Here is a 25,761-nt window from a genome sequence, read left to right as displayed (position 1 = left end):
TGATCACCTTTTTGCATGTCTCCACTGGTGTTTTTGCCCATTCATCTTTAACAATGAGCTCAAACTCAGGTTTTAGAGTCTGATCTTTAGCTCGCTTCATAAATTCTCAATTGGGTTTATGTCAGGACTTTGGCTGGGCCACTGCAAAACGTTAATGTTTTGCCAACTTGTTTTATACAAGGCTTGACTGATGCTTTAGCTATATTGATCGTGCCACAGAACAGCCATGTGTTGCTGATGTGGCAATAAATAAACACACACTCCGCTTTCATTTTGCCATTCATTCACTTATAAATCATGATCGTTGAATCCTAAAGATTCGCTTTTAGCCCACATTTTTCATTTTGGGGCATTCTAATAACAAGTCTATTATATATGTATTAATTTGACGTTTGATAGGCATAATAATAGTTTAAAGACATGATTTGAGTGATTTCGTCTGGTTCTTGTTTCACAAAACAAAATACACTGAAGAATGATGGTAAAAGCAGCCATTGTTTTGTTCCTTCAATTTTTCCAACATTCTTCAAAATATATTAGAAAGAAATTAATAATTTTACTACCCACTTGAGTGAGAGTAAACGATGAGGACATTTTATATTGGGTGAACTGTCCCTTTTAATTTCTTTTGTCATTTCTGTTTCAGTTTTCAAGACAAATCAGGGCAGTGCTAGTTTTGGGCTGGTTCTTGGAAATCGAACAGCGCAGAACGACTCTGGCCTTTCTCCGTCAGATAAACAGGTAATGCAGCATCACAAGTGCTGTGAATGCTCATCAATGACAATATAAATATTAGGGATGCATCGAGTTTTTGGCCACAGAAAGATTTGGGCTGATTAAGGCCTATGCTCCACTGCACTGCCCAGCAGTGTTTAGCATGCTGGTTTCGCTTTTCATCCAGCCGTAGGATCTGCAAGATCTGAAGGGGCTTTCACACCAGATGCAGGAAGCACTGCGCTTTAAAACCCATTCATTTCTGCTGCACCAACCAAAACACAAGGAGCTCACTATTGACTAGTTTGTACATGTCCTGGTCAAAGTTCAAAATAGCTTTGGATATTTAGCTAATTTAAATGTATGTACTTATGCATGAACCACACATGCACACTGCACAAGCAAAGAATAATGGATAGGACATTTGTATGCAGTATACTTGTTCCTGCTGCTAGCTATTACTGTGCTGTCATGACAACGCTGGTTAAATGACCTTAATACAACATTTGTATCACAATACTATTACTATTGTTATAATATCAACAGCATCGCTTAAGCACAATACGCAGTTGATTCAGTGGTTGCCTAGCAACATAAAAAGCGCAATGCACTACCTTTTCAACAAAACATTTTTGGTCACGTGCATCCATAGTTTCCAGAAATGTAATTTAGTTGCATCTCTGGTAAATACGACCAGACTGATCTTCTGTTTCTCGCAGAGCACTCCCAGGCGTTCCAGTCTGGACAGCAGAGAGGACAGCACCCCCCGAAAGCCCCTGGGCAGCCCCAGCCGGGTTACATCCACACCGGCCCGCGGCAGCCTCTCGGAGATCAGGTGAGCGCAGACACCCTGATGGCACATTAGCTGGCTGGACACCGTTTCCCCTTTAAAATCTAAAGATTAAGGTTTTCGTCAGGAAAGCTTTTAATGATCTGCTAGTTTGAGTATGCTCTTTAATGCTTGTTTATTTTATTGTGATCTTGCTATATACTGTAAGGTGTCCTTGGGTATGTTAAAAGGCGCCTGTAAAAAAAGGCATTATTATTATTATTATTATTATTATTATTATTATTATTATTATCTCATCAGTTAGCACTGCAAAATATATTGTTTTTTGCATCAATATTGCAGTAGTCACAATGCAGGATTTGCAATGTCAAGTTTTGGGATTGTAGTAATCAATGAAAACAGATGAGAGCACATGCACAGTTTAACCATAATAAAGACAAAGATAATAATCTGATATTATTTAAATCTTAGTCATATGTAAATCAATTAAATCAATATAGTCATAATTAAACACTTTAAATTATAGCAAATTATACATTTTGTAGCTATAAGGCTAATTGTATTAAATTATTTATGCAATAAAGACAACCATAGTCAAAAATGTTTTTCAAAATTGTCCAGAATTGGTGTTAAATAGGTCTAGGACAACGTTGATGAAATATGTTGATCATCTTCTTATGTTTACTACAGTATAAAGGGTTATTTTACACTTGAATATTTTATTTATGTACCTCAATACTGTTAGACTCTCCGGCAAACCTTAAAGCGCTGTGTATTTTATAGAGGTGTCAAAATTAATAGTTTTTTTGGTGCACCGCGATGCAGACACGGATAATTCTGTATCGGTTCAGTAATAATCATAACCGGTTATGTACTGACGTCATTTATCTCTTATGCGCACTGTCTCGAGGGAGGCGAGCGCGGGTATTTACTACACTACAGGCGGCAACTACTTAAAAATTTAACACTGTACAGAAAACACATACAGTCTTTCACTGGCACTTACAGCAGAAGCCCCTATTTCCCTGAGATTGAGGGAATGAAAGTACTCCCTTTCTCTCTCTCTCTCTCTTTCTTACACACTGTGGCCCATTTCACCTGCTGGCGTGACTCTTCCTCCCCTCTCTTTTCCTCTCGGCTAAATGCAATCCTGCAGCTGTACCTGTGCATTGTCGCGGGACCCGACCAGATTTCATGCAGCACAGGAATAAATTTCCGAATAAAGTGCGGGAGCAGTCAGTAACTTGTGTAATTTTAACAGGAGTGGGCGGTCTCACAATAGCGCTCCCGAGCGAGCAAGCTAGCTTGGCGTGTGAGTGTGCGTGTGTATGTTTATTTGGTGCTGTCTATGTTTGTGTATGTGTGTGAATGAGAGAGTGTGTGTGTGTGTGTGTGTGTTTATACAGACAGCTTGTTATAGCCACCCCTCAAAATATAACACCGTGTATGGAAAGCGTCGTCAATGCACCGAAATATCGAATTGAACCGAATCGATGGCATGATAATCCTAACCGAACTGTGAGACCAGAATAGGTTCACACCTCTAGTATTTCATTTGTATTGTTGCTCAGGTTTTAATTTATGCTTGTAATGTTGAATATATTTTATGTAGATGCACTCCCCATCAATGAAAAATGTAATAATATTATGGATTAAATATTTAAACTGTTTTAAATCCTCTTGTGAAATGATGTGCATATTGCAATATTTATTACAGAAATACAGTATATTGCAATGCCAGTATTGAGCAGCTCTAACTTCAGTCTTCTCAGTTTAATTTAGTTTCTTCTTTCAGACTATGTTTCTCTGTGTTCAACAGAAAAGGTTTCATACCAAGTGGAGTAAATGAACTGTCCCTTTAATGTGAAGAGCTGGTTTACTGCATTGAACTCCACTGTTAAATGTGTGTTGTGTAGGAGTGAGAAGAGGAAGAGGCTGATGAACTCTGATGGAGACCTGACGGAGGACTATCCCAAAGAGAACGACTCTTCCAGGTAAACCGGACTTCAAGTCCCATTGAAGTCTGCATGTTCAATGTTTATTTTGCTAGCTCACATTGTTTTTCTTGAGATGGATAATTAAGCTGACTTTAATCGTACATGTAGAAGAATAACTTCAACATTACTGAACACAGGACTGGAGCTTTTTCTTAACGGAAATACAACACAATCTATTTTTTTGTTTGGGATGTGATGCATTACATTGATCAAAAGTGACTGCAAAGACATTTTACAGTCTTATAAAACAAGTCTGTGTACATTAAAACTGCACAATACTGCGAAAATATGCAATGATGTTGTTGAGTATTGCAACATTACAACAACGATATTTCTTACGTTAAAACAACATTTCCCTGGAGAAAGGATCATTCTTCAGGGAGTTAATTGTCAATTCTTAATCGAATTGCAAAATAATTTAAATGCAGTCAAAGTATAAACAGCAGAAATGAACGAATAGATTTCCCTACTAGCCAATATTAATCTAAGCAAATAAACTACAGACGCTTGCATGCTATAACATCACTAATGACTGAATCGCTGAGGAATATCCACAAGATAAATGTAAACATCGCAGAATTGTAGATCAGGAACATGAGGGATTTAAGTGACTAACAGCAGATTATGATCGGTGTACAGTTTGTGGTCATATTTCTGTTTTATTTTGCTGATGATCTAAATATTGGCAGCTTGAAACGGATGGAAATGTGAGTGGATTGTGCTGCGTGTTTATAAAGACCCCAATGTAGCCGCAATTACGGCTTAATGTCCGCCAGGCCTACACACAGGTCACATGACTGAAAACGATCAATTATTTACTGTATTTTGCCATCAGATTCAGACATGAATGCATTAAACAGTGCTGTGCTCAACAAGAAACCTGATTTGTCTGCTTTTGCACTTGTTCAGCAACAATAAGGCCATCACAGACTCCTCCAGAAAGTTCCTGCTCAGCTGTAAAGACAAGCTCAAGCAGTCAGAGGAGAACAGAGCCGCTGGTTGGTATTTAACTCTCATTAATCTTCTGAAACCGCTTCTCCCTTTGCTTTATTATGTGATATTGCTTTTCCCTCAGCTCCACACACTCCTGCTCCTCTCCAGCCCACATCTTTCTATGGGAGCCGAACAGGAGCTAAAGACTACACGCAAACGCATTCATTTCTGGACAGGTAAACAATCTGACTTTCTTCTAGAGGCCACCTTTTTCCAATTTAACCTGCTACCTTTGCTTTTTTTAATGTAAACCTGCTTATATTAAAGATTTTTAGTCATCGTCAAGATACAAAACTTCAAGTTTTACACACATTTGTTTCTTTTTTGTACTTTTATTAGTGTTTCATCTGTATTTATCTTCCTATTAAATAGCCTGAAGTTGCTAATGTGGATGTTCTCTCTCTCTCTCTCATGTGCTGAATCAATCTAATAGTGCATGATGTGACCTATTAATGCTGGGAGATCTGCTCTTGTGTGTCCTCCAGGCCCAGCAGTACAGGTTCATGTCCATCTGCCAAAAGAAGCCTAATTTTGCCTAATCACTCCACGCCCTTTAAAAAGGTTCGTCCCACGCTGGATTACGGAGGCTGGAACAAACCCAGACCCTCAGTGCTGGCCCAGCCTCAGCCGCCACTGCAAGGGTGAGCTGCTTCTGAACATCAGACAATGCATACAGCTTTAACAGTTTAATATTAATATTTTAATTGGTCAAACTGAGCGTTATTGTCGTTCTGCTACATGTCTCGCAGGGTCATGGTGCTACATACTAGTTAAATAAAAATACCCCTAAACATATAAAGCCTTGTGTTGAATGGGAATATTTGTGGTAATAGCCCAAAAAAAGACTTTAGAGCAGGGGTCTCCAGCTTAAATTGGCTGGGGGGCCATATCAGTGACTGACAATTTATAGGAGGGCCTAATTTACTTTTTAAAATGTACTTTTTTTTAATACAAATCTTAGTATACATATGAAGAAAGTCTATTAATGAGACCGTTTGAATTGAATATTAGCAACATGATCATATTTACACCAATAGCATAACGCATGAAGATATTCAACAAAATACAGCCGTTATAAAACTGATAATAATCAAATGACTCTTGAATATTTACGAATATTACACATTAACTAATGCATTGTTAACGTTAGGTTATGCACTGTGAGTTAACATAAACTAACGTTAACAACAATGAATAAATACCATAAATAATGTATTACTATTTGTTATTAAATACATTTTTTTAATAGACCGTCATTTTAAAGTGTGACCATTTTCTTTTCTGTTTTTATTTTAAAAATTATTTGATTATTGAATAAAGATTATATTTCGTTATGCTATTTCTTATGATTTAAAAATATATCACAACTTTAATCTTTTATTTATTGATGTGCATCACTTAGCACTACACCTAGACAACTTGTGCTTTTATTTATTTTTATTTATATATATATAAAGCATGCATACATACACACACACACTACCGCTCAACAGTTTGGGGTCAGTAGGATTTTTAAATGTTTTAATGCGTTTATCCTGCTAACCTAGGCTGCATTTATTTAATAAAAAATACGTTTGTAAAATTGTGAAATCCTATTGCACTATAAAATAACTGAAAAGTAGTTTATTATTTAATAATTTATTCCAGTGATGAATTTTCAGCTTCATTACTCCAGTCTACAGAGTCACATGATCCTTCAAAAATCACTCTAATATGAATTATTATTATTATTATTATTATTATTAATAGTATTATTGGTAATAGTAATAAAAACAATAATGACTGGAGTAATAATAATTTCATATGAAAGAACATGCAATAAGAAAGCAGTTATTTAAAATTTATGAATATTTAACAATTTAATAGTTTTAAGTTTAATAAATGATGCCATGACATTTGCTTCCACCTCTTTGTTTATTTTTTTGTCATATTTTTCATTACCTTTTATTATTTAAATGATAATCAATCCGTAATGTTGTGTAAAATGTAGTATTTGTTGCAGTATTATTGACTGGGATCCACCCCTGTTATCTGTTGATTATTAGATTCTCCAATCTTGGAAACACATGCTACATGAACGCCATCCTCCAGTCTCTCTTCAGCCTGCCCTCCTTTTCCAATGACCTGTTGAAGCAGGGTATCCCATGGAAGAGGGTTCCTATTAACGCCCTTCTCAGGTACACACACGTGTTATATTTAATTTCTAAATTTGTGGCCTGTTTAGACAAGTCGACCTCAACATTAAAACTGTGTAATGTAGGCCTGTTGCGATCAGACAGTAATTCAAGTGTATATGTATAGCACTTTTCACAATAATTATGGTTTCAAAGCAGCTTTATTAAAGGTGCACGTTATTGAATTACAATCAAAATCAGAAAACTTTGGGTTATTAGTTACTAAACTTTTATTAATTACTAATAACTTAATTACTAATAACTTAATTACTAATAACTTGTCAGTTCAAGTTATTATATAAACATAGTTTTTTATGTTTGTATTTGTGTATTGTCTCTGCGTGGAGCACACTCATGCATCAGACTGTTATGTGCTGCATTGTGTGTATGCTTAACTAAAAAGATAGGTCTTTAATCTAGTGTTGAACTGAGAGTGTGTCTGAGCCTCAGACATGATCAGGGAGGCTATTCCAGAGTTTAGGAGCCATATATGAAAACACTCGACCTCCTTTAGTGGACTTTGCTATTCTGGGTACTAGCAGAAGAGTTTAGAGATCTTAAAGAACAGGTTGGATTGTTGCGAGACAGAAGGTTGGTTAGATAAACAGGAGCTAGTATGTTTATCTTTATAGATAATAAGCTATATTTTATATTCAGTGACTATATATTTGTATAATCAATAAAAATATATTGACTTGGTGTGCGACGTAGGAAAACGAGCTCTATGGTTTGTGGTTGTGAGAGATGTATTGCACCAGATCTTTTAAATTAGTTTAACTAACAAGCTTGTTTGTGTTTCCACCTAAAGGCGTTTTGCTCATCTGCTGGCAAAGAAAGACGTTTCCCCTCCAGAGGTCAAGAAAGATCTTCTGCGACGAGTGAAAAATGCCATTTCTTCAACAGCGGAGCGATTCTCTGGATACATGCAGAACGTAAGTGTTTATTTTATACCTGTGCGGTTCACATAATGGAGAACAGCAGTAATGATGGCAATGCTGTGGGGTCCATTTTAATAACGTCCCTTTTGGATTAGTGTCTGCTAGAGACCTGGTCACACACAATGTTGTAAACTTAACATCAGTTCAATGGACTCTTCAAGATGTCTGATTCATTTAGAGACCAAGCAAAATCACTGTATTAGATTAGTCACTGAAGCTGTGGCTCGGTCGATTCAGCTAAACTGATGTCTTATTCAGGAATGAGACACTGCGGTGTTGGATTTAGTTAACTTGCATATAGTTTTCAGCCCTTGACACACGGATACATGCGCTGCTCTGTTTTTTGCGCAGGATGCTCATGAGTTTCTGAGTCAGTGTCTGGACCAGCTGAAGGAGGATGTGGAGAAGATCAACAAGAGCTGGAAGAACGAGCCGTCGGCGTGGGACGAGCCTCAGAGCGCGCGGTTAGCAGACGAGGCGGACACCTCACGCATCTACACCTGTCCTGTCACTGTCAACATGGAGTTTGAGGTGCAGCACACCATCACCTGCAAAAGGTCAGTTTGCTCTGCTTAATCAGACAATTAATCAGCCTTGAAGTTAAGGCAGGGGGATCTAACATGGTATATGATGATAATGAGATGTATATCATGGGACCATCTCTGTCAATTCAAACAATTAATAGTTTATTTATGTCACAAACAGGATTTTCTTCCCCTTTAAATAAATGTAATAATAAGAAAACTTAATAAATTAGTAAATAATTTAGAGATTAACTATTAATTGATTGAATTGATAGAAATGGTAATATACTGGCATATGTTTTCGTTATCGGGGTATGAGAGGACTTCTATCCTGATATGTTTTTGTCGGATCTCCCAGCCCGACTGCTGTAATAAATGTTTTAAGAGGCAAAAGATGAACCGAAAGCAGCAGACGAACGTTTCTAAAGAGAGTAATCTGTGTTGTTGTGTGGTGAACAGCTGTGGAGAGGTGGTGCTGAAGCGGGAACAGTTCAATGATCTGTCCATCGACCTGCCACGCAGGAGGAAAACCCTCCCTATGAGGTCTATACAGGACTCTCTGGATCTCTTCTTCAGGGTAAGAACAGCTGTGAGGGTGGGGAATACGACAACTCACAACCTAGAAAATGATGGACCATGAAGAGAAGCAGACTGAGAAACGAAATGTAGAATAATTCACAAACAGCAACAACACCGACTTTAAGTTTGTTAAATTAATTCTATTACATGTTAAATAAAAGCTAATGCTGTTTACAGAGATGCAGAATGACAAATAACAGCTTTGAAGATTATATTTGACTTTTACTCTTAACTTTTGTCTCTCTTCTAATTTTGGGACAGTTGAATGTTAAATGGATCTCATCCATGTTCAGTAAAACTGATATAATGGAGAAAAATGGCTGCTGTCGTTTAGTACTTTATGAAATTGATCAATGGTATCAGAATTGGACAAGGTGGTGCGGTTTTTTTTTTTTTTGTTTATCAATATCAGTGTTGTCACAAATTTAAGTGGATTGATCATAAAACGGTTAAGTTGTCCTTAAAAAGCCTCAAGAATTGTTGATTCAGCTCGTTTTAAATAATTGAGCTCCTTTCACAGGTGATATTGGTGCTTCCCTACTTGTATTATCATTCAGAGATTGAAGCTGTTCATTTCTTTTGCAGTGTGTTTTCATTTTTCAGACTGTTGACTTTGTGTTTGTAGATGGAGGAAATCGAGTATTCCTGTGAAAAGTGCAGCGGAAAAGCAGCAACTGTTTCTCACAAATTTAGCAGACTTCCCAGGTTAGCATGAACACACACGCACACATATTCACGGTCAAATTACTCACCCTCCTGCAAAATTAAGAATTTTTCAAACATTTTCCAAGTGATCTATTTCTTATGCCAAGTTCAAATGTCATTATTTATAGAGATACCCTCCCCAACAAACCATTAATACACTGCATATTATAAATATTAACAGTAGCAATAATACAAATACTAAAGACATAATATTTGATATTTATATTTAATCACATTAAACATTTCTGCACATAATAGTGTTAATAACTCCTCTCTAATCACTGATGTCTTTTATCTTTGTCATGATGACAGCACATAATATTAGACTAGATTAGACTAGAAGAGACATTTAAAGGCTTCACTAGGGTAATTAGGGTAAAGTTAGGGTAATTAGGCAAGTCATTGTATAACAGTGGTTTATTCTGGAGACAATCCAACACTAATATTGCTGAAGGGGCTAATAATATTGACCACAGCAGTTTTTACATATACATGCATGAGTTTTAAAATTATTTATTTTAATCCAGCAAAACTATAAGAAATAAGACTTTCTCCAGAAGAATAAATATGGCAAATACTGTGAAAAATGTCTGTCTGTGCTGTTTAAACAGCACTTGGGAAGTGTTTGAAAATGAATTATAATTCACAGCAGGGCTAATAATTTTGGCACAGCATGCTTTAGTTTGATCTCCGTGAATATGGCACCCCCAAAAAGTGTATAATCCCCAAAACTATGTTGGTGCTACTTTAGTGTCTGAGATATTAAACATTATTTATTTATTTATTTTTTGTCCGCGTGACATCGCTCTGTTGCTCGTCCTGCTCTAAATGAGCACGGTTCATTTGTGCTGTGAAAACAAACGCTGAATCTATTTTCTTTATTTAGATATAATCAAATTTTCTGCCTCAAATAATATATTTATGAAATAATTCATACATGGACGGCATAATTCACAATTACAAAATCCAGTTCGTAAAATTTCATGCACAGTTTATGAATTCACAAGTAAATATACATATTTTTGCTAATCGAATTGTATTTTATAAATGTAAATTGCTGTGGATGTGTGAATTATTTTGTAAATGTATTGTTTTTGAGACTGATCTGGCTCCATAGTGACATCACCATTGCCTAAATCACAGTTGCCAGCTTCAGGGAGGTTTGAGTTTTCCATGTGTAGTTTTTTTTCAGCTGGACTAAATGAGTGTTGTGTCTCCTGTGCAGGGTGTTGATCCTTCACCTCAAACGCTACAGCTACAACACTCAGCTCTCTTTAAACAGCAAACTGGGCCAACAAGTGCTGATCCCCAAATATCTGACGCTGCTGTCCCACTGCACAGACGCCACCCGCAGCCCACTCAGCCTGGGCTGGAGTGCACAGAACGCCCTGTAAGCCCTCTTACCATCCATGTTCATTCATGTTAATCCAAATACAGTTTGAGTTTTAGCAGAAATAAACCATGAAATATAATATATACAGCGTTCATACAGTCATGAAAAACCTGAAAAGGTCATGACATTTTGACATCGCATTTTCCGGGACTTGAAAAGCTTTGGAAAAACAGAAACCCACAGAGTTTTGGAAGTATTTTCCAATCTTATATTCAATATTCATTGCCAATCACACGCTGTCACATTATTAGTGCTGTGTAAGCATTATCTAAATCCATTTAATGTGGATGTAAATTAGTTTTAACTAAGTGTATTGCTCCGTGTGTTATATACTGTACTTAATTTGAACGTGCATTGTATTTCTTATTATTTACCACGTGTATGACATTATATGAAACATTAGGTAGTGAAAAATGACTTGAGTCATGGAAAACATGGAGTTTTAGTAGTAATGTTTGAACCCTTTATATATCTGTAGTATATCACTTCTCACCATGAAATTAGCAACAGAAGCTGACATGGCGTTAAAGGTCCAGTGAAATCAAAATCAAGCTTTTTAGATCTTAATATCAGTATTGTTAGTTTTAAGGATCTCTATAATCTAGTGTGCTCAAACACTAACCAGTCACATGTAGGAGATATAAACCTGATATAAACAGTAGGAATTTGCAGTCACTTAATGGATCAACGGTTTTATTCACGTCTCCTTATACTTTAGTGTCTCTCAAAATCCTCTGACCAATCAAACTCTCTCTAGTATCTGATATGACCCCGCCCCCTTTTCATTGGCTGTTTATTTGATGAGCTTGAGCTCAACCACTCTCACTAGCAGAGCTGTGATGAAACAAAACGCTGTTGGCTGTTTTTAAAAGGGGAGGAGCTGCTATATGCACTGCCCTCTCTGTGATTTGACATTGAATAAAAATGCACATTTAAAGCACTTCACAGGACATTTAAACAAACTTTCACTCGCTGATGTTTAATACAGTGTGCTTCGTTGCAGATCACGGACACTGAAGATCTCACAGTCCGTCAACTCTTCAACACTTAGGTGAGCAGATCTCTGAGCATGTATTCAGTTTTACTTTGTTTGCTAAGAAACACCTTCAATAGTCGAGTATATTTACAGTGTAAATGATAACAAATATGAGGGGGAAAAAATGGTAAATAAAATAGTTTAATAACCAAAATCAGTGTTCAATTAATCAAGGTTTTCAATATAAAGCACTAATGGGATGGTTTTACAAATGATGAGTTTAAGTTTGTCAGTAGTGAATTCAAAAGTTTGTTTATTTATTATTCTTATTATTATTATTATTATTATTATTATTATTATTATTATTATTATTATTTTTATTATTATCATTATGATTATTATTGTCATGTTTATAGTCCAAATATCTAAAAATTCTTAAATCAAGAAGCATTTTCTAGACAAATTATTGTATTGATTTCAGAAATTAGTCAAAATTAATAATAATAATAATAATAATCTGCCAGTGGTGTACGCAAATTAACCTTGATTTCCTTTTGACATGCCTCTCTGGCAGATTATTTTATACCTGTAAAATTCAAAGTGTGCTTCTGGTCTGTCTATCTTTAGTCCTGATGTCAATGTTGGTGTTTTCCAGGAAAACACAGAGGCCGGAGGGTTCAGGCAGTGTGTTGTGCGACTCTGACAGCGATGAGGAGCTGGTCAGAAAAGTCGCCCGCAAACATCATCATCCAGATGACGACAGGGCAGACGAGGTGAGGACAGACCAAATATAATATATAACCCCTGCTCTAGTGTGCTTTAAAACAGACAAAATTCGCATTGAGAAGATATAAACCTGAAACAACCTAATTTTGGATCCACTATAAACCTAAAATGGATCAAATTTTTTTTTTTTTTACGTCACCCCATACATCAGCCTCTCACCAAATCTTTTGACTAACCACTGCTCTCTAGTGTGTGACATGCCCCGCCCCCTTCTCATTTGCTTTTCATTTGTGCTTAAGCTCAACCACTCTCACTGGTAAAACAACAACTGTATTTTGTAAGAGGGGAGGAGTTACTCTATGCCCCGCCCCCGTTTCAGTTGAAATTACGTCAAACATCCAATAAAAATGCCCATTTCAAAGCACGTCACAGGAGCTTCAACTGTATAACTAAACTGTATGTGTATTTAAATGAGCTGTATTATCTGAAATCTCTCTCTCTTCATCAGCATCATCATCCTCCTCCTCATGCAGCGGTGGAGCAGTCGGAGTTTAACGGTATTAACGATGAGGAGATGCTGGCGGCTGTGCTGGAGATGAGCCGCCACGACACCAGTCTCTGCGCAAGCCCAGACGAGGAGCCCAGCAGCAGCCCAGACACAGGCTTCGGGGACGCAGACGCACACGACCTGACGCAACATCTGGAGCTGCTGGATGCAGAGAAACAGCCCACAGGTACTGATGATGATGATCCTGCGGTACACTGACAATCAGACTAATCATTAAACGCTTTTTGATAGCTTCACATCTGTTTGTTTTGATTGCGTACACTTTATATCTATTGGAAATTGATCTTGGAAAGCCAGAACGCATCACAACACATTAAATTAAGCACTATCAGCCTGTAATGCGTTAAGATTTCCAGTTTCTGGCTAAATAGAAATGAGCAACTGACCATGATAAAATAGTAAAGCACTTGAAGACCTTGCTAAAATCAGGCTGTTGTGTTTTGGTTTGCGCTTGCTATTAATCTGCCTCCCTGAACACACACCACACGCGTGATGTTATTGTTTTTCTTATGGCAGAGTGTTTACATGGACACAACAACGGCCACATTGCTAAAACCCTTCCTCTTTAAAACCCAAACACAGCGTTTTCGCTCACAAATGTGAGGTTTACATGTAAACAAACAGGCAAAATGCGTCAGGTTTCCTGTCTTTGGCTGAAGATGTGTACTTTGTTGTGTAATTGGCCGCTTGGAGCATCTGGAGCGTCATTGGCTGTTTTTGTGTGTGTTTGTGCAGACGCACTGGAGTCTCTGGATCTCACCATGGATGAGAATAAGGAGAACCAGACGCCGGACGGTCTGCAGGGCGAGCTGGACTGGGTGCAGCAGTACAGTCTGGAGCAGGAGCGCGAGGAGCAGGAGCTGCAGCAGGCGCTCGCTCAGAGTCTGCAGGAGCAGGTCAGTCACACACACTGCACACTACAGGACACTCGCACATATCCTACATTATCCTGGGCTTTTCCAGCTCTATAATGGCAGCAGTCGGCTGTTTTTGTCAGCAGTTTACTGAAGCGCATCTGTCCACAATAAAAAGTGCCTCCTTTAGTGAATCCATGCAGTTTTGTAGGAAAAATATTCACATTTAAATATTTATTAAACATTTTGTGTAACATTAGATGACTGCAATCTATCATCATTATCGTCATCATGGTTTCACACACATTGCACTGCACACTACAGGCTAAGGCTGGGCGATATGGCCTTTTTAATTATATTTAATTACTTTATATTTACAAATTTGGTTTACGATTTAAATAAAAAAAAATTCCACTCATAAAAAAATGAAATGCATGAAGTTGAAGGTTATTAAACAATATAATTAGCTTAAGCATATTATAATTATAGATATTTAAAAATATATTTCCGTAAGACCTTTGCTAGCTGTCATTTAAAGATCAAATTGAACAAGATCTATTTCCAATTGCATTTAAGACTTATATAATCATATTCACACCAGTTAAATCATTTTATACAATTACATTAAGAGTAAACTAACAAAGGGAGACTCAGAGGGGCGCATGTGTTGGAGTAAAAACCCATTTTCATTCAAACTAATCAATGTAAACTACACACTCGAGTTAATCGATAATTTACTCTTCACCCAGCCCTACTAAAGTCCAAACCAATCAGAGATACCTTTATAATCATCCTGGGCTTTTCCACTGCTTTTTGCTCAGCATTCCAAGAGAAGTCCAATAAAGTGCAGTAAAGAGCCCCCTTTACTGAACCCGTGCATTTTGTAAGAAAAATACCCTCATTTTTAAATTGCTAACATAATGTGTAACATTAAGCATCCGCCATCTATAATCCTCCTCTTTTAATGATGCCACCTGCTGGATAGGGTTACACTAAATCAGCGGTCACCAAACTTGTTCCTGGAGGGCCGGTGTCCTGCAGATTTTATCTCCAACCCTAATCAAACACACCTGAACAAGCTAATCAAGGTCTTACTAGGTGTACTTGAAACAACCAGGCAGGTGTGTTGAGGCAAGTTGGAGCTAAATCCTGCAGGGACACCGGCCCTCCAGGACCGAGATTTACTAAATGCTTTAGAAAGTTTTAAAGACCTAATCTGCTCCCTTTAACAACATGTCAAATCCGTCTGCTTTGGCAGAAAATAGCACTCAGATAATGTCCTCCAGCTCTTTGAAACTCACCCTTTTAGACTTTGATCCTAATTGTGGTGTTTTGGTGACTGTCTCTTTAAATTCAAATGAGATTGAGCTCTTTTTCAGAAGAGGGCGGAGCTACAGACGCCTGTGTGTCAGCATAGTGGCAGATTTAAAAACCGTACTAGATTAAAGGGAGAATGTCAATCAAAGTGTGTCTGCAGACTGTCTCTATCAAGTCTGATTAGAACAAACACAATTCATTCATCTTCACCATTAGAGGCTGGAGATATTCACACACTGCTGACACACACTACTGGCTTTAAACCCCATATAAAAGTCATACTAGGTCCACTTTAAATATTGATCTTGCATTAATGCGTGAGCTTTAATTGTTTGCGCAGGAGGCGAGAGAGATGAGAGAAGATGACGATCTGAAGAGAGCCACTGAACTCAGTCTGCAAGGTCAGTGTGAGACTCCGCTGTACACACACCGCTGTGAGTTTACCTTCAGATGATTAGAAGATCCGTTCATTATCTGTGAATGCACAATTTTATCCCATGTGTTCAAGCACACTAGTGTGGGGTGGGGGGGTTAGCAGATATTTAGTTGTTCAAGTGTACAATTAGATGAAAAGCAGTGTGAACACAAGCGCTGTCAGTAGCAGTAAACGGTTGAAAATACTGGGGTAAAATACATTTCCATAGTTTAAAGTCATGGTGCAGATTAATGTGCTTTAACACAGTGCTTCTTGTCCGGTCTGAGACCCACTTTATATATCGTGTCTCAAACAGCCAGTGAAGATAATTGATTTTAAAGAAACCAGATCTTAAAGGTGGAGAGTTTATAATCGCATGAGCGTTCAGCAGAAAAACCTGAGCTGGCTGACTGAAAATGAGAAGTCCCCGAATGAAGAGTTTGAGTGAGCATGAGTGTGTGTTTGTGTTGTTGTAGAGTTTAATAACTCTCTGCCGGAGCTGCTGTGCTCTGATGAGGACTCTGGGAATGAGGACGGTCTGGATATGGAGTACAGCGAGGCGGAGGCCGAAGAGCTCAAGAAGAACGCAGAGGTGAGACTCGGACGCTGTTTAAATCGTTGCGCTTTAATATGCATACGTTTCTTTACGGTTAAACACATGCTGATATTCAATAATACAGTATATCATGATGATGAACATGTGCAATATTGATATAATGGGCTCATAAAAATACAGTGAATATTTCTTTATTTATTATTATAACGTTCAGAATACCTTTTGTAATGTTCAGATTGTATTCGCAGAGATGTTCCTAACAGCGCCAAATGCTTAGTCTGTTTATAAGATGAATATTTTTACATTAATCTGGCCTACTACATGCTGAAATATTGATATATTATAGTGTTTGTATGATAAACAGAAGATTATACTGCTTTCATTTGATTCATTGGGATTATTTACAGCATGATCACGACAACTGTCCCAGTTCTTATTATAATTTTCCTGATATTGAAGTATGTAACAATGCTACACTTATTAGGATGCTATTATGAAGCATGCTGCATGCTTTATTCTGTGTAAGACTCATCATTTTACAGAAGGACTTGTTTTAAGCACTCGACTGAAACGATGAAGTGAGTCTTGAGTAAAGGTGTCATCATATGCGGTATTTTTGCTCATGCATTCTGGTTTATTAGCAATGTTTACTATTAAAGGCTGTAGTTCGTCTGTCTATTGCAGAATCTTGTGATGATATCGTGTGCAATATTTAGCGTAGTTTGTCACAGAACTATGGCTGTGTGAGTAAACGCTGCTCTAGCTGAAAACACGTGCTGGAGATTCACCGCTGATCGACTAGTACACACAACAATCACATGCGGTTTATCACTCAGCTCTAATTCAAAGTCCTTCCATATCTGTGTTAGAGTGTGAATCATGTGTGTTTGTGTTTTGTTGTGTAGACTGGAGAACTGCCCAACTCTTTCAGACTCATCAGTGTGGTCAGTCACATCGGCAGCAGCTCCTCTTCAGGTACGGTGAATATTTATTTGCTTTGTGTTATTATACTGCAGATTGAGAACAGGAGAACAGTAGTTCAGATATAAACACTGATGTTTATGTTAACGATTAAAATCAGCGTTTAATGCAAGCTAACACTGTTGAGAAGTTGTAATTCCACTGTTTAACCAGTAGGTGGCGACAAACAACCATCAAAAAGATGCCACTCAGTAGTTCATCAAACTATTCTTGTAGTGAAGTCATTTTTATGATGAGTTCGTGAATCAGTAATTGAAATCGGCTGCTGTTGGTCTGGTTTCTTCTGTAGGACACTACATCAGTGACGTCTACGACATGAAGAAACAGTCCTGGCTGACGTATAATGATCTGGATGTGTCCCGCACGCAGGAGTCCACGGTTCAGAGAGATCGAGACCGCAGCGGATACATCTTTTTCTACATGCACAAGTGAGTTTGCTCTTCAGTCACGCTATTCGTTAGCTGCTCAGAGATCATCAAGTGTGTGTGCATACACTTAAATCTGATCTGCTTAAGGTCTCCCTATTTTTTAATGTGCACCAAAAATTGTATTTTTACCTACTGAGCTCTTCTGTTATTGTCCGTGTGTGTTCATTATTATGCAGAATAAATAAATGAAATCTCCCTGTTTTTTTTTAAGGTAAATTAAGATTATACTGTGTGTTAATTGCAGAGTTACTCTATTTAAAAAAACCTGCAAGTTCTGAAACAGATCATGCCTCAGCAAAGCTAAGAAAATAACGTAAAATCAATGTAAAACATTTATTTCTATTAAAGTAACGTGACTGGACACTTAGGGCCACATCTGAATATTGTAATGCATTACTTACTGCCCAAAATAAGCAGAAAATCTGCAGCAATTAAAACAAACATGAGTATTTGCAACATTTGCTTGAATTAGTTTTGTTTTTCTCTGTTATTCTAGTGCAGAGATGCTCAAACTAGGGTCTCTTGGCCAAAGTTGACCCATGATAACCTTTGATTTGGCCCATCGTCCCATCTGAGAAGAGGGTAAAGATGAATGGGAGGGACGGGGTGGGATTGCCTTTAATAGAGATTGTCTTTTCTAATTTAACTCAACCTTTTATTTGTTTGTTTTATTGTTGAGCTACAAATAAAAGCAAGCTTGAATTAAAGGTTTCAATTAAATGTTGTGAATGGATCAGATTAATTTAAATATGCATTAAACTCCATGCTGTTATAAATGGGATTGTGTCCTTTTATTGTAATAAGTTAATTATAAATGCAAATTATAATGCAACAGTTAACCTAATATGATTAAAGTACTGCTAAAATTAGGAAATTACCCATGGCTACTCTATAATACAGTCTGCTTTATTTACCTTCGGCCCACAGCCCTCAACACTGTATACATTTAAGTGTAAGTTTCTTACAGTAACACATGTCATATGGCCCATTTCCACTGAGCGGTATACCAACAGTCCTGGTTGACGTATAATGATGTGGACGTGTCTCGCACACATGAGTCCACGCTCCAGAGAGATCAAGTTCTAATATAGTTTGATCGAAATATAGCTACTGTTTGGTTTTTGTCCCTTCATAGGAAAAAGTTTGGGCACCCCTGTCCTAGAGCGTCTGCCTGATATTGATTTGAGCTATACAAAACAGCTGCTTATGCTGCAAACTGGTATTTGGTGCAGTGTTTGATCTGATGACGGTGTGTGTGTGTGTGTGTGTGTGTGTGTGTGTGTGTGTGTTCAGAGATGTGTTCGAGGAGCTGTCGGAGCTGGAGAAGGCCGGAGTTAACGCAGACGGTGGTCGGACGGTGCTACAGCCGCTATAAAACTCTCTGTTTTCTCCATGTGGATCCTGAAATGAGCCGAGGGTAAACACACACCCTCATCAGTGCTACTGAAGAACACACACACACACACACTTCTGCTTCAGGCACTTTCCTCTTCTGTTTCTCCCTGTGAAGAACTGTAGACCTGCAGATTATTGATGTTTCTAGAGACTCCTAAAGGTACGAACTGTTTCAGGGGGAAGCAATAGGACATGAATAACAGAAATACGATGAGTTTGGGTTAAAGATTTTTCCTTCGGGCTTTAATATGAGAAAAGTCCATTGTTTTGGTGAACTTTTATGCATTAAGAAATATCTGAAGAGTTTATTCTCTTTGTTTTTGGTTTGTTTTTCTCTTTCCAGTCCACAGATTTTAGATCTTTTCTTTCTAATCTATTGCATATAAAGGTTTATTCTTGTATATGTGGTTTGGCAGGGCGTCTGATTTCTTGTTTGATATGCAGCTGAACATGTGGTGCAATATTTTTGCTTTTATATCTATCTATGATCTATAGCGATGAAGAGAGGACAGTGCTGGGTTTATATCCGAGGCTTTACTGAGGACTCCATCACTTTATTTTACTCTTATTTTAAAGCAAGCTCTCGGTGGTATGGATGTGGCTTGTCTTTTTGTTGTTTAAGGATTGTTGAACACCGACAGCCCTACTTTTGTTTTCCTTCTGTGTGTATCTCGAGCTTTACATCTTGTGAAGTCGCACAGCCGTTGTGTGGAGCGTCAGCCGGTGTTATTTATTTCAGTCTACTGTGTTCTGGTTGTCTTCACTCTGTGTGTGTGTGTGTTCTGTTCTGCTCATCGCATCTCTTGATTGGACGAGTGTGTGTGTGTGGTGTTTCTGGAACAGTGCTATAAGCTCTACCCAACTGCTTAGTATTCAGTCTTTGACTTCCTTACACACGTTTTAAAATAAACTTTATTTAGAAAACAGAAAAATCCAGCGTTGCTTTGTGGATTTCATTCATTAGTAGTGCATCTCTGCAGAAAATGTCCTGCATTTAATAGTGTGTGTGTGTGTGTGTGTGTGTGTGTGTGTGTGTGTGTGTGTGTGTGTGTGTGTGTGTGTGTGTGTGTGTGCATTATCTTTTGGTGAGCGGCTCCAGCTGACTGCCTGTTAGCCTGTTGAACTCGCGGAGAATGTAGCTCTCCTTCCGCTGCATCTGTGGAAAAGAGAAACCGTAGGAGTTCACACTGCGTGAGTATCTGGGCTGATGGATCTGTGACGGGATGATACACACTGCTCACAAACACACACGAGAAATAAGATCATGTGCAAACCTGGAAATGCTGCATTAAATATATTAAACTGCCATTCAATGATGATTTACAAACAGAAGATTGAGGAAGTGTTTGGGTAGATGCATTGAACAAGGCGCAATCAATGATTTAGCAATGTGCGGCTGATCAAGCAAATGTTATTATAAAGCTGATTTATTCTGATATCGTGGTCTTTAGCCTCTTTCACACATACAGACCTTTCCGGGACAATTGTCGCCGGCAAATTTGTTGAACACCATGCCCACCACAAGGAAACCATTCAGCAGTGGAGACACAAGCCTGATAAAGGTGACCTGTACCACCACTCAGTGCAAGCGAGGCATTGTGTGATGCATATTATCAGAAAATAGAGATTCTTAGCTTTCAGTTGCTACCATATATAGGGATATTGGCCTAATAAAAACCTAAAATAATGCATCAACAGTAACCTAAGATGTGAAATGCATCTCTGCTGTCTCCTAGAGTGTGTGTTTGAGCTGAGAATAACACACAGATGATGTTCTCTAGCTCTCTGTTATTGACCCTTTTAGGCTTTGATCCCGATTGTGCTGCTTTAAATGCAAATGAGGTGTGCTTTTCAATACATTTATTCTCTTGAATCCTGTTCACGGTTTCCCCCCTAAAATGAAGAACCACTGCTTTTAGTTTTCCTGATCTTATTAGTTTCCCACAAGCCTTGTTAAAATTTGTCATACCTCGTTCCACTCCTCTTCGGTCTCGTGTCTGTATCCCAGTAAATGGCAGATGCCGTGAGCTGTGACCACCTGCGGGACACACACACACACACACACACACACACACACACACACCCGTATATCAGCAGGACTGTAAACACTGAACACACTCAGGTCATGTCCACACTAATAAGTTTAAAGCATATTTCTCTCTCTGTTTCGTTCTTCCGTCCACACTGAGACTCTTTTAGGAAACTAAAACAGATCTTTCTGAAAACACTGTCCAAAGTGGATAAATGTGAAAACAGCCTCTTAATGATGATCATTTTAGTCATGTGACGCAGTCATGTGAGCAATCCAGCTAACATGCTGGAGGACACAATCACAGATGTTTTGCAGCTACATTAACCCTTGTGCACTGTTCAGATCTCCTCTCCTTGTGTTATGTTCGGGATTAAAACATCCACTGCATTAAACTGCTGTAAAGATGCATCAGATTAATATTTTATTCACTTTTTTTTTTTTTTTACATAAATCTGTTAATTGACCTCAGCATCACACTGTTGCTGCACATCCATGATGCCAATCTCCCGTTCCACCACATCCCAAAAGTGCTCTATTGGATTGAGCTCTGGTGACTGTGGAGGACATTTGAGTACAGTGAACTCATTGTCATGTTCAAGAAACCAGTCTGAGATGATTGGGGCTTTATGACATGGTGCGTTATCCTGCTGGAAGTAGCCATCAGAAGATGGAGACACTGTGCTCATAAAGGGATGGACATGGTCAGAACAATACTCGGGTAGGCTGTGGTGTTGACACCATGCTCAATTGGTACTAATGGACCCAAAGAAAATCTCCCCCACACCATTACACCACCACCACCAGCCTGAACCGCTGATACAAGGCAGGATGGATCCATGCTTTCATGTTGTTGAGGCCAAATTGTGAGCCAAGCATCCGAATGTGTCAGCAGAAATGGAGACTCATCAGACCAGGCAACGTTTCTCCAATCTTCTACTGTCCAGTTCTGGTGAGCCTGTGTGAATTGTAGCCTCAGTTTCCTGTTCTTAGCTGACAGGAGCGGCACCCGGTGTGGTCTTCTGCTGCTGTAGCCCATCCGCCTCAAGGTTGGACGTGTTGTGTGTTCAGAGATGCTCTTCTGCAGACCTCGGTTGTAACGAGTGCTTATTTGAGTTACTGTTGCCTTTCTATCAGCTGGAACCAGTCTGGCCATTCTCCTCTGGCATCAACAAGGCATTTGCGCTCACAGAACTGCCGCTCGCTGGATATTTCCTCTGTGTCAGACCATTCTCTGTAAACCCTAGAGATGGTTGTGCGTGAAAATCCCAGTAGATCAGCAGTTTCTGAAATACTCAGAGCAGCCCGTCTGGCAGCAACAACCATGCCACGTTCAGAGTCACTTAAATCCCCTTTCTTCCCCATTCTGATGCTCGCTTTGAACTGCAGCAGATCGTCTTGACCATGTCTACATGCATTGAGCTGCTGCCATGTGATAAATGCCATACCTAATAAAGTGGCCGGTGAGTGTACATTTGTATACTTTGCACACTTAACCCTCATTTAATATTATGAACGTCAGATCTAATCTACTTTATTTAATTGCTTGGCCTAATCTAAATGTACCCTGTGATTCCTGATGTGCACATTTGTGTAATCATTATTACCGTCAGCGTCTGGTGCAGATCCTGCTTGGTCTCTTTACACTGCTGCATCACATACTCCACCCCTAAGAAGATGTCCCCTAGGTTGTACTCGTCCCTCTGTAGGGCACATGGCACTTTTCCTGGCCTCAGGTCCTTCACAGTGACACACAAACACAAGTCATTACTGTGCTCTGGGTAGTAATGGATCATAGGGATGGCCAATATAGACACAATATTCACAAAATATATCAGAATTATTGCAATCATGAAGAGGATGTGTTCACTGAGGGACAAAAAGCCCTGTATCTCTACACTCGACTGATGTTGAGAATTGAGGTAAATGTCTGTAAATCTGTTTGTAAACAAGCTCATGAATACAACAGTATTGCACATGTGTGACTGATGTTGCAGAGAGCGATTGTGGGTTTATTACCATAAGTCTGGATGTTTATTGGTGTTTTGCTAACTATAAGATAGCCCATCCCTAAAGGTTTACATGTAATCCAGATTAGGTTATCAGACTCCAAATATCAAGCACTTTTAATTAGAGTAAACTCTTTTAAAATATTCATTTGATGTGTATTTTTTTAAATTCAATGTTTAAAGTAATCCCTATTAAGGAGAGGGGGCGGAGCATAGAGTAGCTCCTCCCTTTTTTGAAAAAACCGTCAATAACAATAGTTTATCAGCTCTGCCAGTGAGAGTGGTTGAGCTCAAGCACATCAAATGAACAGCCAATGAAAAGAAGGGGGTGGGGCATGTCAGATACTAGAGATCATTTAATTGGTCAGAAGATTTAATGAGAAAAAGTATGAGGAGACGGCAAAATAAAATCGGTGGCTGCATCCTAATTCGTATACTTCCATACTATATAGTACGCTAAAACAGTATGCGAGCCGAGTAGTATGTCTAAATTCATAGAATTCGAAAAACAGTATGCGAGCAGTACTCTGATGACCCACTACTTCTGGCGAGATTCAGAAGTGCACATCGGATGGAGGCTTTCCTATGATGCACCGCAGGAGAATTCATGAATGGGAGTGAAGCAACACAATTGATACAGGTAGGTCACGTGATCATAGCAATATGGCGTACGTAGTATGTCCGAGTTCCATTCAAACTACTCTCATTCATACTGTATAGAACATACTTTTCTAACGGCAGAGTAGTAAATTCAAATGCAGTACCTACTGCGTAGTAGGCGATTTTGGACGCAGCCTAAATGCTAGTCGCTGCTTTTTATTTATTTTTATTTTTTTATATTTTTATTTATATATAGTATAGTATACCCTAGAGTTGTAGAAAACTACAGTATTTAGTCGTTTGATTATATTGCTCAAGTTGTCATGTTAACATCTCCACTTAAAGAAACCCACTGTGGTCTAGATGGGATACAGCTGCAGAATCATCAATATGGCGCAGAAGGGCTGGCCCATAAACTATATTATATCGAATCGCGATAAAATTTGTCTAACAATAATAAGCTCTGGACTTTTTTACTCTATACTGCTCTAAGAGCCAATCACAGCAGAGATGTGCAGCAATGGTAATCTAAAAGTGTGCTGATATTGGAGAAGTGCTGAATTCTCGGCCACCATTTAATGGACCCTCTAATTTCTGTGGGTTCAGTCATTGTTGGGGTATCCTCTTAAATGTTGAAGCATTAACAACTTTTATCGAAATATATATCGTTATCGTTCAATATGGAAACTAAATATCGAGATAACATTTTCGCCATATCGCCCAGCCCTTATGCCATAATTTGTGATGCTGTACTACAATAGTTAATATTTTTACAGCACTCTGAGGGTTGGCGTAGACGATAATAACATACAATATAATAGGTAATTGAATAAACAATGTGAATATTTGGTTTAACTGTTTAACATTACTGCGATGATTTACTGGGGTAGGATTCGACGTGGATAATTTTATAAATAATTCTTGATAACTACGCAGTAGAATGTACCATATAGTTGTAGAAAACTGCAGTGTTTAGTCGATTGCTTATAGTTACAGTTGTCATGTTACCATAGCAACTGTAGAATTACCCAACATGTGAATTATTGTAGTTGTTGTGTAACCATAGCAACTGTAGAATCTCCACAACAGATTAATTACTATAGTTGTTGTTACCATAGCGACTGTAGGATCATCACAACAAATTAATTACTATAGTTGTGTTACCATGGCAACTAGAATCTCCACAACAGATCAGTTACTATAGTTGTGTTACCATGGCAACTGTAGAATCACCACAACAGTTTAATTACTATAGTTGTTGTATTAACATAGCAACAGTAGAATCACCACGACAGTTCAATTACTACAGTTGTTGTTATTATAGCAACTGTAGAATCACCACAACAGTTTAATTACTATAGTTGTATTAAATAGCAACGGTAGAATCACCGTAACAGATCAATTACTAGTTGTTGTTACCATAGCAACTGTAGAATTACCACTACAGATCAGTTACTGTAGTTGTGTTACCATAGCGACTGTAGGATCACTACAACAGATTAATTACTACAGTTGTTGTGTTACCATAGCGACTGTAGGATCACTACAACAGATTAATTACTACAGTTGTTGTGTTACCATAGCAACTGTAGCATCACCACAACAGAATAATTCACGTAACCTACTTTATCGTAAAGCACTACAGTATAGTTTATTTGTATTATGTTTAAGTGTAGTCACAGAGGCTCTTCTTGCTCCAGTCTGACAGCCGCGGTGTGTACCTCATAGAAGGGGAAGGACAGCACGTCTGTGGGCTGGTTCCTCCGCCGGTAAGTGTGGTTGATGCGCTGGATCTTGCGGTTGTCCACGCAGATGATGCCCATGTCGAACTTTTGCACGCCGAAGATGTGTCTGAGGATCTCCACATCCCTGCGGAGCCGCGCGCGCCTCACCGGAACCACATTCTGTAGATTCCGCACAATAACACCCATCACTGACCGCACAACCGGCGGGGGAACGGCTGACCGACACACCGGGAACACCGACGAAACATCTAACGTTACAGGGGACACGCGGGAAAACAGCGGTCATTTCCAACACACTCGCATGATCTTCACTTTCACCCTGTTCATTGATTCGGAAAGTGACACTACGCATGCG

At 38.6% G+C, this 25,761-nt stretch overlaps 2 protein-coding genes across 2 annotated transcripts in view; one reads left to right on the top strand and one right to left on the bottom strand.

The window, feature by feature from the left end:
• Nucleotides 1-19,955, top strand: part of usp37 (ubiquitin specific peptidase 37) — a 26,842-nt gene extending 6,887 nt beyond the window's left edge. Inside the window, exons 4-24 of the mRNA XM_056464706.1 lie at nucleotides 647-741; nucleotides 1,434-1,549; nucleotides 3,421-3,498; nucleotides 4,411-4,499; nucleotides 4,577-4,670; nucleotides 4,980-5,135; nucleotides 6,540-6,671; nucleotides 7,477-7,600; nucleotides 7,958-8,163; nucleotides 8,590-8,707; nucleotides 9,335-9,414; nucleotides 10,640-10,804; nucleotides 11,811-11,858; nucleotides 12,439-12,556; nucleotides 13,018-13,243; nucleotides 13,813-13,973; nucleotides 15,589-15,649; nucleotides 16,140-16,255; nucleotides 17,125-17,194; nucleotides 17,490-17,628; nucleotides 18,922-19,955. Of these exons, the coding sequence (XP_056320681.1) occupies nucleotides 647-741; nucleotides 1,434-1,549; nucleotides 3,421-3,498; nucleotides 4,411-4,499; nucleotides 4,577-4,670; nucleotides 4,980-5,135; nucleotides 6,540-6,671; nucleotides 7,477-7,600; nucleotides 7,958-8,163; nucleotides 8,590-8,707; nucleotides 9,335-9,414; nucleotides 10,640-10,804; nucleotides 11,811-11,858; nucleotides 12,439-12,556; nucleotides 13,018-13,243; nucleotides 13,813-13,973; nucleotides 15,589-15,649; nucleotides 16,140-16,255; nucleotides 17,125-17,194; nucleotides 17,490-17,628; nucleotides 18,922-19,003 (2,474 nt within the window). The 3' untranslated portion in view covers nucleotides 19,004-19,955. The remainder of the gene's footprint in view (nucleotides 1-646; nucleotides 742-1,433; nucleotides 1,550-3,420; nucleotides 3,499-4,410; nucleotides 4,500-4,576; nucleotides 4,671-4,979; nucleotides 5,136-6,539; nucleotides 6,672-7,476; nucleotides 7,601-7,957; nucleotides 8,164-8,589; nucleotides 8,708-9,334; nucleotides 9,415-10,639; nucleotides 10,805-11,810; nucleotides 11,859-12,438; nucleotides 12,557-13,017; nucleotides 13,244-13,812; nucleotides 13,974-15,588; nucleotides 15,650-16,139; nucleotides 16,256-17,124; nucleotides 17,195-17,489; nucleotides 17,629-18,921) is intronic.
• Nucleotides 19,918-25,761, bottom strand: LOC130234493 (endoribonuclease YbeY-like). Its single transcript, XM_056464707.1, has 4 exons — nucleotides 25,383-25,761; nucleotides 22,660-22,791; nucleotides 20,993-21,061; nucleotides 19,918-20,179 (listed from the first exon to the last, which is right to left on the bottom strand). Exons 1-4 carry the CDS (start codon nucleotides 25,590-25,592, stop codon nucleotides 20,099-20,101), a joined length of 492 nt encoding a protein of 163 aa, XP_056320682.1. The 5' UTR covers nucleotides 25,593-25,761; the 3' UTR covers nucleotides 19,918-20,098.

The sequence above is a fragment of the Danio aesculapii genome, chromosome 9 (assembly GCF_903798145.1).
Source record: "Danio aesculapii chromosome 9, fDanAes4.1, whole genome shotgun sequence".
Classification (NCBI taxonomy): domain Eukaryota; kingdom Metazoa; phylum Chordata; class Actinopteri; order Cypriniformes; family Danionidae; genus Danio; species Danio aesculapii.
The sequence above is the reverse complement of the archived record's forward strand: the minus strand, read 5'-3'. Positions and strand labels throughout refer to the sequence as shown.